Below are 12,682 nucleotides of genomic sequence, written 5' to 3'. Positions count from 1 at the left end.
TAACATTTTGTTTAATGTTTACCTCCTGGAAAGTTGTTGTCTTGCTTCTCCTAATATTTAGATATTTTTCTGCTGGTTGAAAACTAGATGACCACACGGGCAAAAACTCCCATTCTTCTTGGGTTTCCCTTTTATCTAATCTGCTCACATAAATGCTATTACTTGTTTGCATATGTTGTCAGCACATCTACTGAACAATAGAAGGAAATGACTCAAGAGCTAATAACCATTATTAACAATTTATGCCAATAGTCTGGATTATGTTTAATAAAGTATACAAAGCAATTTCACAAACTTTCTCTAATTCTATCCTCAATTTGACACTATGATAGAAGAATTAGTAATCCTTTCTTGTAGATAACAGAAAGAAAAAATGTGTTGAACATGTTAATATGTGCTGGGCACAATTCAAGAAAAGCTAGCTATCAGGCAGTCCCCAGGTTACTTAGGGACAACTCATACTTGCCCTTTAATGTTAGGTAAATTTGCCTTCACTTTGAAATGATTGAACCAACCTCTACTTGCAACAAGTTCTTCATCACAATCACCTTCACTTGTTGCATGTTCAGCTTTTAAATCATTGAAAAGACTTGGAGCCTTTTCTTGCACTAAAGTAAGTCTACATAAGAACCTTATGTACCTGTTCCGACTGCCTACAAATTCTTAATACCACACCTCTGAATGGGTCTCCTTAGCAACCTAGAGATTGCCTGTATCTTATTTAATATTGAAATAGCTTTCTTAATATTGTTCTCTGTATTGGCATAGGTGAGACCTGAAATTCAAAATGTTAAGAAATTTTACAGGTCACACTGATAGTAAGAAAAGCTGTAATTTGATATAGATCTATGTGAGTCTATCATTCATGCAAAATCACAGTGCTTTAGACTGAGGCTCAGAAAATAAAATACTTTAAAATCACAAAATTTAAACATAGCAATGGTTAGAAAGCCATCTCCACTCTCTTCTTTTGATACTAGTTTTATCGGGTAAATATGTGTGAATAAAAGATGTAGAAATATGTGTAACTCACCAAACCACTCAACCAATCATATAACCAATTTCCATACACAATCACTTCATAAATGTGCACACACACACACACACCCCCCAAATACACAGCACCTTTGAAGTGTAGAATATGTCTTCTCTCTTTACAATACCATCAGAAATCTTGCTTCGGATGGCTCGCCCAACTTCCTCTTCATTATCATATATATAAGCTGAATCAATATGACGAAACCCAGCATCAATAGCTAATTTAGTTGCCTCCTCAGCTTTAACCATAGGCGCCTAAGGAAAAACAAAAGACAGTGTTCAGGGATCTACTTGATTGAGAGGTAGTTGGTGCCACAAGCACTGATCTTCACCAGAATGAACCATTCCCTCATGTCTTGTGTTAGTTCTGAATGTAAGATACCCACCAGTTTGCTTGGAGCTTTTCTAGTTTTAGAAATGAAGTTGGGCATACCAGGAATCCCTTCAGTTCAAGGGAAACTTAGGTAGTTTTTCATTGGCATCGGAAGTCCTCAATACCACACCTAGGTCAGGGATTGGCTAAATAACTCACAGTAAATGGTTGTTTTCATGATTTATTGAAGTGAAGTGACAAAAGCAAAAATCTGCAAAGGGACAAGGTAAAGTACAGGGGAAAGCATGCCCGAGCTTCCAAGAGTTTCTAATGGAGTCACAGAATACACCTGAATCCTCCAGGACGGGATTTTGACAACACGTGGGGAATGTTGTCTGATGGGAAGCTCACTAGAGACTCAATGCCCAAGCTTTTTACTGGGGGCTGGTTCACGCAGGCACTGTCTCCCTAGCACATACCAAAATATCAGACAACCAGAAGGAAAGCAACTATTCCTAATTGTTTGCTTAAGCTCATTGTGCAGGGAGTTTAGAAACAAAAAGCCCTTATCGAGAAGAGAATGATGGGATTCCTCCTGAAATCCTATTTCTGGATGCCAGTCAGGGTCAACCTTGAAAGCAAAATTTAGGGAAGCAAAAAATTAGGGAAGAGATGTAATAATAGTGAAATTGAAAATTATCGGTTTGTCTACTAAAAATTGGAAAACGATTTTAGAGTGTACTTGATACAGGACAAAAAGAAAAACAAAATGCTTTTCATGTGTTTTTGCATGTTTCAGAAGCTTTGTTTTTCAACCTAATCACCAGGAGCTAGTGCCTTAATGCCTTCTGACACCCCCTAGCCATGCTCTTTCCTTAGATGTACCTACATGAGGATGTCACCAAGTCTGAAATTTCAGAGTTGTCCTTAAACTTTCTCTCTGCCTCATCCTCCTTTGCGATACTAAGTAGACAATACCTGTCACTTGACCTTCATAATGTTTCTTGAATACTTCCTTCTATATTACAGATGAGAAAAGTGAGACCCAAAAGTTCAGCCACTAGTCCTTTGTCACACAACTGAGTAGTCTGAAAGACAAATTTGGAATGCAGATTATCTGGTTTCCAATCCAGTGACCTCGCCACTTTGCTTCCTCTCGTGTTAGGGGACCGACTCTACCTATTTGTTTCAAATCTAAGGTATATTAACAAGGACCAAGAATTCAAGACTTGGTCTTTTAAGATTGTAGAATTTCCCCTAAAAAGTTGTCATCTGTCCTTCCAGAATGAGTTTTCCAGCAGTGAGAGACACACGAGGGAAACTAGGATCAGTCCAGGTGCATCATTTATTTCCTGGCACTCAGCATGAAAACTGAAATGTCCCGGACAATCTGCTGCAGAGATTGGGGAAGTAGCTCCTAAAGCATGCAGTGCAGCCAGCTATAAGGGGCTCCCAAGTGTGAAAAGAAAAAGAAAACAAACAAACAAACAACACAAAACAGAGCAAAACAAAACAAGCAAAAAAAAAAAGGCCCCAGGGATCCCACCAGGGTAGTGTCATGAGTGGGGGGAGTGGTTCCCCAGTCAAACGGGGCTTCACAGCCTTTCAAGAAGCAGCAAAGATGGCACACAGAGCCAGGTGTTCGAGAGAAAGGAAGGGGAGGTGGTGGGAGACATGGAAGGAACTAAAGGGGATGGAAACACCAGCTCAGGGATTGGCCAAGCTGGCTGGGTCAGAGTAGTTGCCTTCCAGCCAAGAGACTGCAGCTGGTGGGAAGCAGAGCTGATGGAAAGGGGAGGAGAATAAGGGTAGGGTTTGGAAAGCATATATTGCTCGCTACTGGGTGCTCTGTCTCCTGCTCAGAACTTCCTGAAGCTGCTTTCCCATACTCCCTGTTGGCTGATCTGCAGTGTGGGTGAGGCAAATCCACGTGGTACACACAATGCACTTCCCAGCCAGAGCTACCGTAAGCAGCGAGGAAGCTTGGAGATAGTGCAGCGGAGAGAGAATAGGAGATAGGAAAGAATGTATCACTGGTTACGGGGTGCTCTGTCTCCTGCTGGGAGCTGCGTGAAACTGCTTTCCTGTGCTGTCTGCCAGTCCTCGACAGGAGTCCAGATAGTAAATCCGTGCTGCGTTAGCTGATAAGCTCCCTCTGCATGTATCTCTCCTCACTGTCTTCTGTCAGTTTCTTATTCCATTTGAGGTTTGGTTGAGTTCTTTATCTTCATTTGACACTTTGGGTTTCAGGAATGACGTTTGTTTCTGTTTTACTTAGTTTTTTGGGTCTTTGCTGTGGAGGGACAGCGTGGTTCTCCTGTCTATGGCGCCATGTTGGCCGGAAGTCCCATTTCCCCACTTTCGTGTTTCGCCTCTACCCCGTATTTCACAGATACAATCCCCTGGTCTGTCACTGCCATGTTTTCCGGAGAAATTAAATCTTGGAGAAGGAATTACAGATTCTCAGGGCTTTAGGTGTAGCTTAGAGGTCAATTTAAAGCACAGAATAAGTGAAAACATCAGATGACACACATTGTTACAACAATGACTAGAACCTTTACTGGAAATGGATTTATATTAATCTTGAAGGAAAATTCTCAGATTCTCAAAAGATAAATGCTTAAGGACTCATCTGTGACTAAAATGCATTACAAACATCAGTTGGGTATTCATCCAACCTGGGCTTCAGTGAGAGCGATTTCACCATATGATTGTCTTGATCACCCCACTGTGCTACCTCTGAGAACTAGAAATGTTTTCCCTAGATTAAAAAAAGAAAAATCCCAACCACAAATTCAGGTGGGTAAGAAGTAAAGTAGCATATCATCAGGAACTAATGGTATTGAAAGAAGCAGCCCTACCCAAACTGAATACATTGATGAAAAACAATTCTCAGGGAATTGACTGAATACCAAGATATTTCACAAAGGACTTCCAGGCCACATGGCTCCATAGATAGAAGCACCATGCCATCCCTCTACAGCAAAGACCCAAAAAACTAAGAAAAAAGAGACAAACATCATTCATGGAACCTGAAGTGTCAAACGAAGAGATAAAGAACTCAGCCAAAAACCGAATGGAAAAAGAAACTGACAGAGAACTGAAAGAGAGGAGTGATACTTGCCAAGGTTCTTTCCAGCTAAGGCAGCACGGATTCTCCATCTTGGACTCCTGTCAGAGATCAGCTGATAGGGAGCAGTGGAAAGTAGCTTCACTGAGCTCCCATCAGGAGAGAGAGCAGCACCCTGTAACCAGTGATACATGCTTTCTCAACCCCCATCCTCTTCCTGCTGCTCTACCTCTGAGCTTCCTGGCTGGCTGTGATGGCTCAGCGGACTGGGAAGTGCAGCATCTGTGCGCTTGGATTCACCCCATCCGCATTGCAGATCAGCGGACATGGCATATGGGAAAACAGCTTCATGAAGTTTCCAGCAGGAAATAGAACACCCAGTAACAAGCAATATATGCTTTCCTAACCCCCACCCTTCTTCCCCTCCCCCTTTGGCCTCTTCTGCTTCCCACCGGCTGCAGACTCTCAGCGAGGAGGCAACTGTTTCCACCCCAGGCTGCTTGGATTCACCCTGTCCACACTGGCCGGGTCCCCGAGCTGCTGTAGATTCTTTCTGTCTCTTTTGGTTTCTTCCGTGCCTCCTGCCACCTCCCCGTCCTTTCTCTAAAACACTTGTCTCTGTATGCCATCTTTGCTTCTTCTTGAAAGGCTTTGAAGCCCCGCTCAACTGTGGATTCACTCCCCTGGACCGCGATACCATGCTGGTGGGATCCCTGGTTTTCTTTTCCTTTTTTTTTTTTCTTTTCTGCCTGTTTTGTTCTTGGGAGCCCCTTCTAGCCGGGCTGCACTGCACAGCTTAGTACCATTCCCCGTTCTGTGCAGCTGCGTAGGTGGGATCCCTGGGGGCATTTCTGTTCTTTTTTCTGTCTCTCCTTTTTCCCTTTCTGTCTTTCTTCATTTCTCAGATTTCATCTGTCTATACTTACCTTCTTTTCCAGTCTCCTGAATACCTGGTGCTGTGTGACATCTGTAACCCCTCTAGCCAGGCTGTACTGTGCAACCTGGGAAACTTCCCCAGTCTTTGTAGCCGTGGGACCCCCAGGGGGCTTTTATTTTCTACCTTTTTTTCCAAATTTTTATCTAGTTATTTTTCTCTTTTCCCATTTTTTTTTCTTTTTAATTCCCTCCATTTCTTGGGATCTCTGATCTCCACTCCAAAGCAAAGCTCCCTTTGCACTCTTTTGTTATTGGATGTGTTTTTTTTTTTCCATTGTTTGTTTTTGGCTCCTATTTTTCTCTCCTCTTTCCCATACCCATACTAGCTTCATACATCACAACCTCCCCCTCTGTCCTGCCTACCTGCACCAGGCACTGAACATCACACCTCCAAGCAGCAGTGGCATGGCCTACCATAACCCATCTGGCATGAATTCCTAGTCCACCCTGCCGGCCCTACTACGTGCCACAAACAACCCATCCCAGCCCCTCCCCTTCAGCTGGACCTGCTCTGCAGCACCATAGGTGAGTGAATGGTGACTGAATGACCCCATTGGACAAGGAGGTGAAAAGTATTGTGACAACAGACGAGCAAACAACAAGAATGCACAGCACACCTGCTCAGACATAACCAAAAAAAAAAAAAAAAGGCAGAACAAAACAAACAAATCTACAATCAAGAAATGAATAAAATGACTACTGAATGTCCCGAAGACAGCAGACAATACCAAAGCCTATAAACAAACAAACAAACAAACAGGAAAGGATGGTTTCAGTAGGTATCCAAAATAAAACATCAGGTGATTTCCCAAGAGAAGAGGCACTAGAACTACCTGATGAGGAATTCAAATCTCTAACATTCAGAGATATCCAGGAGATGAAGCAAAAAGCAGACAAAAATGAGGTAAAAATAAATTTATGGAAAAGGCAGACAAATTCATGGTAAATACAGACAAAAAAATGGAAGAATTCAGGAAAATAATGCAGGAACAAAATGCCAAAATAAATTCACAACTAGAAATGATACAAAAACAACAGTTAGAAAGCCAAAAGGTAAACAAGATTTCAGAAGTGGACAGTGTCATAGAAGGACTAAGGAGCAGATTTGAAATAATGGAAGACTGGATCAGTGAAATTGAAGACAAGCACTTGCATACAACACAGTTTGTGGAAAAATCAGAAAAAAAAAATGAGGAAACCCTGATAATTTTGTGGAATACAATCAAAAGCAAAAATGTGAGAGTGATCAGAGTTCCAGAACAGGGAGAGAAAATGGAAAACACAGAGAGAATCATAGAAGAATTGCTGACAGAAAACTTTTCTAATATCATGAATGATGAAAAGCTGACCACCCAAGAAACTCGGTGAACCCATACAGGACAGATCCCAAATGAAAAACACCAAGGCATATCAGAATCACACATGCTAAAACCAAAGACAAAGAAAAAATCCTGTGAGCAGCTTGAGAAAAACAAAAAGTCACATACAGAGGAGGAACAATAAGACAAAAGTTCTGATTATTCAGCAGAAACCTTGCAGGCGAGAAGGCAATAGGATGACATATATAAAACCTTGAAAGAAAAACATTGCCAACCATGAATAATATATCCTGCAAAACTTTCATTCAAATATGATGGTGAAATTAGAATACTTCCAGATAAACAGAAATTAAGGGAATATGTAATAACCAAACCAAATCTACAAGAATTATTAAAGGAACTTCTTCAGTTCAATAACAAACAACATCAGACCACAGCCTGAATCTAGGATGCAAGATTGTACCAGCCAGTTACCAACATAGGAAATGAACTCTCAAGAACTATCCAAAACCAAAAGAATTGCAACAGGGAACCAGAGAGGTTAATCTGTAAATGACAACAATGTCAGAACAATGAAAGAAGGAATAAATGGTGTAGGTGTAGAACTTTCTAACGGAGGGGAAGACAAGGCAATACAAGTAATAATAGACTGGTTCAGACCTAGGAAGATAAGGTAAAATTCAAGGTAACCACAAAGAAAGTTAACAACCCTACTCATCAAAGTAAAGAAGAAAAACATAAAGTCTCAATAAAAACAAAATCTACAAAAACAAAAGAAATGAAAAAGAAATCCATGAACAAAGGGAATTCAGCACCGGAGAGTAACAGGAAGAAGGAAAATGTAGCACCACAAAAAAAGCACTAAAAAATGACAGCAATAAACTCACACCTATCAATAATTACACTGAACGTAAATGGCCTAAATAGACCCTTAAAGAGACACACAGAATGGATACAAAAACAGGATCCATCAATATGCTGTCTAAAAGAGAAACACCTTGGAGACAAATACACAAATTGATTAAAAATCAAAGGATGGAAAAAATAAATCAAGAAAATAACTACCAAAAAACAGCAGGAGTGGAAATACTAATCTCAGATAAAATTTACTTTAAAACGAAATCCACCATAAAAGACAAAGAAGGGCACTATATAATGTTTAAAGGGACCATCCATCATAAAGACTGAACCATAATAAACATCTATGCACCCGATGACAGGGCTCCAAAATACATAAAACAAACTCTAACAGAACTGAAAAGAGAAATTGACAGTCCCACAATAATAGTAAGAGACTTCAACACACCACTTTTGGTAAAGGACAGAACATCTAGAAAGAACCTCAACAAAGATACAGAAGAGCTAAAGGGCACAATAAGCCAACTTGACCTCCTGGACATATATATATAACACTCCACCCAACAGCTGCAAAGTACACATTCTTTTCCAATGCACATAGAATGTTCTCCAGAATAGATCACTTCTTAGGTCACATAGGAACCCTCAACAAAATCCAAAACATTGAGATAATACAAAGTATCTTCTCTGATCACAATGCTATGAAAGTAAAAATTAACAGTAAGAGTAAAGAAAAAAAAAATTACTTGGAAAGTAAATAACACCCTGCTTAAAAACCATGGGGTAATAGAAGTCATCAGAGATGGAATTAAAAAATTCCTGGAATCAGATGAGAATGAAAACACCAAAACCTTTGGGACACAGCAAAAGCAGTCCTCAGAGGTCAATTTATACAATAGATGCAAACATCAAAAAAGAAGAAACAGACAAAATCAGAATATTAGCTACACAACTTGAACAAATAGAGAACAGCAAAAGAAGCCCACAGCCACCAGAAGAAAGGAAATAATTCAAGATCAGGACAGAAAAAAATGAAATAGAAAATAGAAAAACAATAGAATCAAAAAAACCAAAGTCAGTTCTTTGAAAGAATCAACAAAATCGATAAACTACAGACTAAACTGACAAAAGAACAACACAAGAAGATGAAGATAAACCAAATAAGAAATGAAATGGGAGACATTACAACAGATCCAGCTGAAATAAAAAGGATTATAACAGTATTATGTAAAACTATACTCCAGGAGGCGGAGCCAAGATGGCAGAAAAGACAGACTCTTCAGGTGAGCCCTCTTTACAACAAAGACCCAAAAAAACACAAGTGAAACGAGTATATTTATGACAATCTAGGAGCCCTGAACATCAAAGGCAAGCTTAGAAAACAAACTGAGGGGAGGGGGGAGAAGAGACGGTTCGGAAGCAGAGAGGACTTACAAGACCTGAATTGCAGGGAGCCCTCAGGCACCACTCCCGGAGCAGCAGTGGTGGGCTGGTACTAGTATTCGGCCACAGTTTCCTCAGGGGGAAGCAGCCAGCCACACAGCCTACTCAACTTTGGAACCAGAGAAGAACGGCGTGCCGGTAAAACCTAAGTACCTGTGTATATTTTACCACGCCTCCCCCCGCCCCCAAGTCAGCCTCAGCAGCTGAATTGTCTGGGCCTGAGATAGGCCCTGTTGAACACCTAGAGCCATCCTCCTGGTCTTGGAGAAGGAAAAAATTGCATTTGGGGGAATAGAAAATTTGCCAGCTCCACCAACCTGGGAAGCTGAGGACAGAAGCGGCTCCTGTCCAGGCATAAATGGTCCATGGACTTTGAGTACATTTTCCCTATGCAAGGTCCTGTGTGGGCCTATTTCAGGAGAATAGGCCCTTGTTGGCAGACTCCAACCATTTCAGCTGTGTGGTAGAGAGTTGCGTGTTTGATCTCTGACATTGCTTTACCTTTTAAACAGGATCCTCACCTAACCACATAAGGGGCCCAAGAACTAGTAGCTCTACACAGGTCACCCAGCCACCGGAAACAGGGGTCCAAAGATAACTGCTACGTCCCAGTCCTTACAACCAAAAACATCAGGTGCCCATGGTCCGTCTGCAGAACACACCCACCTGTACACGCTAAGGAACAGGGCCATGCTTTCCTCAGAGACACATGGGGGACAATTCTCAGCCCCCTGCCTTGTTCAGAGTATGACCCTCTGCTGCAACCAGGTACCAGTACCTACACCAACCACCTCTGCCCCTCTAAGACTGTAAGACAGAGCCTGTACCACACACTTAATGATCAGCTACCTGGACACCTGAGCTGAATTCAAACAAGAAAAGTTAATGGACTACTAGACTGATATACATGATAACAGCTCTGCCCTTCTGGGGACGGGACGTTAGAACTCCAAAGGCTATAATAATCAAGCTAGCTCATTCAAGCAACCCATTTGGGTATATCAAAACAAAACAAAGCAAGAAGCTACAACACAGTAAGCAAACACAAAATAAACTAATACAATAACTTATAGGTGGCTTGGAGACAACAGTCAATATTAAGTCACATGAAGAAAGAGACCATGATCACCTCAACAAGCTCTCAAAACAAAGAATCCAGGGGTCTTCTAGATGAAAGTGCCTTCCTGGAATTAACAGAGGCAAAATACAGAAGATTAATAAACAGAAACCTTCAAGACATCAGGAAGGAAATGAGGCAATATGCAGAACAAGCCAAGGAACACACAGATAAAGCAATTGAAGAAATTACAAAGATTATTCAGGAACATAATGAAAATTTTAATAAGCTGGAAAAATCCACAGACAGACAGCAATCAGCAACTCAGAAGATTAATAATAAAATTACAGAAGTAGACAACTCAATAGAAAGTCAGAGGAGCAGAACCGAGCAAGTAGAAGCCAGAATTTTGGAACTTGATGACCAATCACTTGAAAACTAACATATCTGAAGAAAAATCAGGTAAAAGAATTTTAAAAAAATGAAGAAAACTTAAAAATCATGCGGGACTCTATCAAGAGAAAAAACCTACGAGTGATTGGAGTACCAGAACAGGGAGGGATAACAGAAAATACAGAAAGAATTGTTGAAGATTTGTTGGCAGACAACTTCCCTGATATTGTGAAAGATGAGAAGATATCTATCCAAGATGCTCATCGAACTCCACATAAGGTAGATGTTAAAAGAAAGTCACCAAGACATGTTATAATCAAACTTGCCAAAACCAAAGGTAAAGAGAAAATGTTAAAAGCAGCCAGGGGTAAAAGAAAAGTCACCTACAAAGGAGAATGAATAAGTTCAGACTACTCAGCAGAAACTATGCAGGCAAGAAGGCAATAAGCTGACATACAGAGAGCACTGAAGGAGAAAAACTGCCAGCCAAGAATCATACATCCAGCAAAACTCTCTCTCAAATTCAAAGGTGAAATTAAAACATTTACAGATAAACACAAGCTTAGAGAATTTGCAAAAACCAAACCAAGGCTACAAGAATTACTAAGGGAAATTCTTTGGTCAAAAAATCAATAATATCAGATACCAACATGAGGTCACAGAACAGAACATCCTGATATCAACTCAAATAGGGAAATCAAAAAAACAAAATAAGATTAATTTAAGAAAGAAAAAAATGCTCAAAACAGGAAATCATTGAAGTCATTATGTAAAAGATTACAATAATCAAAAAAGAGGGACTAAATACTGGAGGCAGATCTTCCATATGGAGAGGAAAACAAGGCGATATAGGATGATACAAGTTAGGTTTTTACTTAGAAAAATACTGGTAAATATTAAGATAACCACAAAGAGGTCTAACAATTCCATAAAACCAAGACTGGGAAAAACTTTTTAGCTATGACATTTCTGATCAGTGCCTGATCTCTAAAATCTACATGATACTGCAAAAAGACAAATAACCCAATTAAAAAATGGGCAAAAGATATGAACAGACAGTTCACTAAAGAAGACATTCAGGTAGCTAACAGATATATGAGGAAATGTTCACCATCATTAGCCATTAGAGAAATGCAGATCAAAACTACAATGAGATTTCATCTCACTCCAACAAGGGTGGCATTAACCCAAAAAACACAAAATATTAAATGTTGGAGAGGCTGTGGAGAGATTGAAACACTTATACACTTCTGGTGGGAATGTCAAATGGTACAACCACTTTGGAAATCGATTTGGTGCTTCCTTAAAAAGCTAGAAATAGAACTACCATATGATCCAGCAATCCCACTCCTTGGAATATATCCTAGAGAAATAAGAGCCTTTACATGAACAGATATATGCACACCCATGTTTATTGCAGCACTGTTTACAATAGCAAAAAGATGGAAACAACCAAGGTGCCCATCAATGGATGAATGGATGAATAAATTATGGTATATTCACACAATGGAATACTACACATTGATAAAGAACAGTGAGGAACCTGTGAAACATTTCGTAACATGGAGAAACCTGGAAGGCATTATGCTGAGTGAAATTAGTCTGTTGCAAAAGGACAAATATTGTATAAGACCACTATTATGAGAACTTGAGAAATAATTTAAACTGAGAAGAAAACATTATTTATGGTTACGAGGGGAGAGGGAAGAAAGGTGGGAGAGGAGCATTCACTAATTAGACAGTAGAAAAGAACTACTTTAGGTGAAGGGAAAGACAGCACACAATACAGGGGAGGTCAGCACAATTGGACTAAACCAAAAGCAAAGAAGTTTCCTGAATAAACTGAATGCTTTGAAGGCCAGCGTAGCAGGGGCAGGGGTCTGGGGACCATGGTTTCAGGGGACATCTAAGTCAATTGGCATAATAAAATCTATTAAGAATACATTCTGCATCCTACTTTGAAGTGTGGCATCTGGGGTCTTAAATGCTAGCAAGCAGCCATCTAAGATGCATCAATTGGTCTCAACCCACCTGGGTCAAAGGAGAATGAAGAACACCAAGGACACAAGGTGATTACAAGCCCAAGAGACAGAAAGGGCCACATGAACCAGACACTACATCATCCTGAGACCAGAAGAACTAGATGGTGCCCAGCTATAACCAATGATTGCCCTGACAGGGAACACAACAGAGAACCCCTGAGGGAGCAAGAGAGCAGTGGGATGCAGACCCCAAATTCTCATAAGACCAGACTT

The 12,682-nt window shown here is 40.4% G+C and overlaps 1 protein-coding gene across 1 annotated transcript in view; it reads right to left on the bottom strand.

Moving 5' to 3' along the window:
• Positions 1-12,682, bottom strand: part of LOC126075019 (prostaglandin-E(2) 9-reductase-like) — an 82,134-nt gene that overhangs the window by 45,077 nt on the left and 24,375 nt on the right. Inside the window, exon 2 of the mRNA XM_049882083.1 lies at positions 1,126-1,293. Within this exon, the coding sequence (XP_049738040.1) occupies positions 1,126-1,293 (168 nt within the window). The remainder of the gene's footprint in view (positions 1-1,125; positions 1,294-12,682) is intronic.

Source organism: Elephas maximus, chromosome 4 (assembly GCF_024166365.1).
Source record: "Elephas maximus indicus isolate mEleMax1 chromosome 4, mEleMax1 primary haplotype, whole genome shotgun sequence".
NCBI lineage: Eukaryota > Metazoa > Chordata > Mammalia > Proboscidea > Elephantidae > Elephas > Elephas maximus.
This window is presented reverse-complemented; position numbering and strand designations above follow the sequence as displayed.